At 37.7% G+C, this 5055-nt stretch overlaps 1 protein-coding gene across 1 annotated transcript; it reads right to left on the bottom strand.

The window, feature by feature from the left end:
• Positions 1-1442: 1442 nt before the first annotated feature.
• Positions 1443-4607, bottom strand: LOC110941645 (isoaspartyl peptidase/L-asparaginase 1). The gene is made up of 4 exons (XM_022183311.2): positions 4413-4607; positions 2951-3184; positions 2746-2832; positions 1443-2057 (listed from the first exon to the last, which is right to left on the bottom strand). Exons 1-4 carry the CDS (start codon positions 4572-4574, stop codon positions 1599-1601), a joined length of 942 nt encoding a protein of 313 aa, XP_022039003.1. The 5' UTR covers positions 4575-4607; the 3' UTR covers positions 1443-1598.
• Between the last annotated feature and the right edge of the window lie 448 nt (positions 4608-5055).

Raw genomic sequence — 5055 nt, forward strand, 5'->3', positions numbered from 1 at the left:
TACATGTTATCCACTTACATGTTTCCAAATACTTGTTGATTTTTTTTTTTTAGATTCTTATTTATTTTTAAGAATTTTTTAATTTTTAGAATTTTTTGATTTTTTTGTTTTTTCGATTTTTTTTAATTTATATTATTTTTTAGATTTTTTTTTATTTTTGTGATTTTTTTATTTTTTAGATTTTTTGGATTTTTGGATTTTTGGATTTTTTTTGTGATTTTTTGAGTTTTTTTATTATATTTTTTAAATATGGATCGATCCGGATAGTGATCCATCCATTTAAAATTATTTGGATATCAATCGAATCACGATCCAATATGTTAGATCATGGATCGGATCATGATCTATTTAATTTGGATCATTAATGGATCGGATCATGATCCAATACATATCCATCCATTTACAGGCCTAACCGCTAAGTCCCTCTCTAATTAGATCATTTTCATGTTCTGCGTATTTTATTACCTTTATCAACGACTTTAGTCGATTGAATTTAATATGAAACCTATTTTCTTCACCATCAAACACTTGCATTGTAATGGTGTTCCTGAATTAACCCAAGGTCAAATACATCAATTTCGGGCCTTAAATCAATTTCGCCACCACCACTTAAGAAAACAACGTGATTTAAGTTTGTGCTTAATCGCTTCCAAGATCCGAGTAAACAACTAGTTAGGAATGGCAATGGGCCGGGTATTAGTAATCCCAAGCCCGTACCCGGTTGTAATTCTTTGGCCCAGCCCGTTACCCGTCGGGTATTTACCCATCGGGTATCGGGTATGCCCGCGGTTAACGGGTATACCCATTAATTTGTTAAAAATATCATTGAAACTCTCATGTGCAGTTTTTTACTCTAATGTTTATATAATTTACTACTTTAATCACTACAACAAAGGAAAATATGACCAATAACATACAAACATATCATATGCCGACATAATTATCTAGTTGTCAACAAGTACAAAATCATGAGTGGTGTGATAAGCGGATTGAACCCACCGTGTTTTCAAGTAACGAGAAATCTTGTGATATGCCGACATAATTATCTAGTAGTATGTTACAACATAAACAAAGTTTTGGTATGTCTGTCACTATAATTTGTTGGTCACTAAACTCCTTTGGCCATTCAAAAGGTAACGTCACGAAACCCCTTCAAATAGACACCTTTAAGAAGAGTCACAATGGTTTGTTGGTAAACTGTCAACCGAAAGGTCACGACCCTTTAAACCATCACCTTGTGACAACCACAACCCTCAATAGATGCGACTAATCAAACCGGTGCATTTAATGGACCAACGAACGTGAACCACATGAACAGTCACGGCCCTTGAATTAAGCCCACAACGGCAGCTGCGTACCTTTGAACCTACCAAACTGTTGCAAAGCCAATTCTGTTTTTTTTTTCTTATTTTATTTTATTTTTCATGACTCAACCCAAAATATACACATTTGTTTTTGTCATTTTAAGGATATTCACAACAGTTTAATTCTTTAATCATACTATGGTTTATTCCAAATCCATGAATGAAACAAATGTGACCATAACATAAGGAGCTTTTAATGGCGTTTTATGCATATTAACGCTTAAGCGACCACGATCATCCGGATTTCCAAATTGCAACCTCACTGAGCCCATCTTCAGTAGCACAAGCTCTGAACATACCAGTTGTATTAAAAGGCATGGTAACTTCACCTGTCGAAGATACACCTATCAAGCCAGTGGTTCCTTTTGGTGCAACTTCATCAACAATATATGCAGCCGCTTCTTTCAGACCTAGCCCTTTGTACTCCATGACTGCAGCCACATCCCTAGCCACCGTCTCACGGATTATGGCTTCACCTATGCCAGTTGCAGAGATGGCGCAAAACTTATTGGCATATGTCCCTGCACCAACGATCGGGGTGTCCCCAATCCTTCCCGCCATTTTGTTCACCAGACCACCAGTTGAAGTTGCAGCCGCTAGGTTCCCTAGACCGTCTACAGCCACACATCCAACCGTTCCAAGTTTGCTATCCCCATCTGGCACTTTGGGTTTTATAGGTTGTGTATAATCTTGCTACAAGTTAAGTAATAGATATAATCATTTATAATTATCTCCTCAGGCAAAATAGTTCCACTGTGATATTAAATAAAGCATCTTAGGCGTAGGGATGAGCACGGTACCCGTTCGGTACCGAAAAATGGGAAAAGTGGGTACCGGTACTGAATATACCCGTTCGGTACTGAAAAATGGGAAAAGTGGGTACCGGTATTTACCGGTGTTTTACCCGTAAATACCGGTACCGTTACCGAAAAACGGGGAAAGTGGGTACCGGTACCGAATATACCCGGTACGGTTCGGTACCGGTACCCGGTACCAAATGCTCATCCCTAACCCATTCTGGCCTAAGTTAGGCCAGAATGGGTTAAAACAGAGAGGGTCAGGTTGACCCATAACACTTTGTCCAAATTTGATGAATTTATGTTATTAAAAGTAGTGTTTTAAGTACTATTAAGAAAATTATAATATTATAATAAATATATTTAGGAGGTTTAATACATTGAAAATACACTTCCGGTGTCTTTCAACTCATTTTTTTAAACTACTAATTTTATTTTACTTGTTTGACCCGTCACCCGTTGGAGATGATATATAAACAAAATCATGGAACGCGGAACGGGTCAAAATTTCCACCGCTATTCACAGGTAAAAGTTTTCGATTAATAATAAATGATATTTTTTATATGAATTTGAATGAGCATACCTGAACTCGGTTTGCTTCCTTTGCTTGCTTTAGCCTCTCGATGTTTTCAGGAGTGATGAAATGACTCTTATCTACAGTTTCAAGTCCCTAAACAAGTAATTGTAGAAGCATTCAGAACAGAAAATACATTGCAAATAATGATTATAAACACAAAGATACATGTAGTACGACTGTATGATGCATCAAACAAGAATGTGTAACTTGCCTGGTCTCTTGCAAAGGCCTCGGCTCCATCAAATGCAAGATAAACATGGGGAGTTTTTTCCATGACCCGTCTTGCCAAAGAGACGGGATTGACAACTGTGGTGACACCAGAAACCGCACCGCATTTTTTTGAACTCCCATCCATGATGCAAGCTTCCATTTCAACAGTTCCATTGGCGGTCAGAACAGATCCTTTACCAGCATTGAAGTGTGGACAATTTTCTAGCTCACGTACCTTAAATCGTACAGCAGTTTACAAGGGATTAGGAGTCTTAACACAGTAACTTGTTGCAGAAAATGAACAAAAGGCCATCTACAGAAGTAGATTATGCTAATAAAAACTTGTCACATTCAAACTGTTAATATGCATTATGAAAGAATTAGCAAGCTAAGAAATGAAACGCAAAAGAAAGTGCACTATTACAAGCCTTTTAACTGTTTCTGGATTTGCCCCCATTCTGCTGTTTGGATTGTCTTATAGTATTTGAAACTGAAAATTTTCATTGTTTTTCATATATTGATCAACCATGATCCACCTCTTTTTATATAAAGTTGTAACCGAATAATAAGATGATGAGATAATGAGGTAAGGATAAAAACGTCAATCCCACCAATAGCACAGCTAAGGTAGGGTCTGAGGAGGGTGAGATGTAGACAGCCTTACCTCTACCCCGTAGGAATAGAGAGGCTGCTTCCAATGAGACCCCCGGCTCGATAGTAGTTTTGCATCAAGCCTTGGACATAAGACACATAACACTCAGCAATTAAGACAAAAGCCGATTAGTGCATGTACTCCCTTGTCTTTCGGCTATCAACGCCACCACATGATGCATGATTAACCATCCCCCTCTTTTAATATTATTTTCACGAAATTAGTAAAATAACGTTAAAATTAGTGCACTTTCACTTTCGCCCCCCGAGCGCCCGCACATACATACATTATATGTGCATACCGCAAGCAAGGCGTATAAAAACGTCAATAACTATCCTAATATTCAAACCGGAGACAGAATAATGACTAACGATCAAAGTTAAAGATATACGATAAATCGAATAACAATAAACTCTAAAAGGTAATAAACTCGCCTAACAAGGTTCTTTTAACCCTAATCATAATTCATGACCACAAAACATAACATTCATGTGTAAATTTGTCACAATTTACAAAACAAAACAAAACAAAACATCCTATCTATCAATTATCAATGGCATCTACGACTAATAATCAACTCAAATATCTCATACCGTTATAATTTAACACAACTCTCTCTAATCTACATACAGAAAATTCATCAAACTGAAATTGATGTGTAGATTTAACATCGTCTAATCGCACGATCACAATCATGACGATGATCTTCATAACAAGAGATTGAGAAGAGATCATGAAAGTGAAATGAACAATAATTATGAATACGTGATGATATGAAATGAGAGGAGTTGATAAGAGAATATATATATACCACAAGTTCAACGACATCTAATGGAGACTGTTTGGCGTTAAGAGCGGAGACGCCGATCTGAAGGATACGGCGGAGAGCGGCTTCTCGAGGCTCACGGCGTTCCGCCGGTATATCCACCGGAATATCGCCCGCTCCGCCGTGCAAAGCGATCGCCCATCCCATGCTTACTACTTCCGACCTCCAATGTGTCCAAAACCTCTTCCCTTTTATATAGTTTTTATTTATTATTATTAATTTATAATTTATTTTTCTGATTATTAATTAACCATTAATACTTAATTAAATAAATAAATAATATTATTAGGCCCAAAGTGTCACATTAACCCTCCGTCCCGAGCATGTCACCCACTTCCCTGTTTCATTTGTTGTTTCTTCACTTAGACCACACGGGGCGTGGAAGCCACTCCACACCAGGTACATCCGCCCGTCTATGGCGTCGAAGGCGTCTTGTGGATGTGGCTTGAGGATCTTCACTGGCGTGGGGCATGTGTGTGGGCAAGGTGGCGGCGTTTCATTGGTGGGTGAATTTTTGGTTGATTTTGATTGGTTCTTGTTTATTTTTATTATTTTTTTTATAAAAACGTCATTTTCATGCCCCTACCACTCTTTGTTGTTTTTTACCACAGCTTGCTGACGTAGCTGT

Source organism: Helianthus annuus, chromosome 5, assembly GCF_002127325.2.
Source record: "Helianthus annuus cultivar XRQ/B chromosome 5, HanXRQr2.0-SUNRISE, whole genome shotgun sequence".
NCBI lineage: Eukaryota > Viridiplantae > Streptophyta > Magnoliopsida > Asterales > Asteraceae > Helianthus > Helianthus annuus.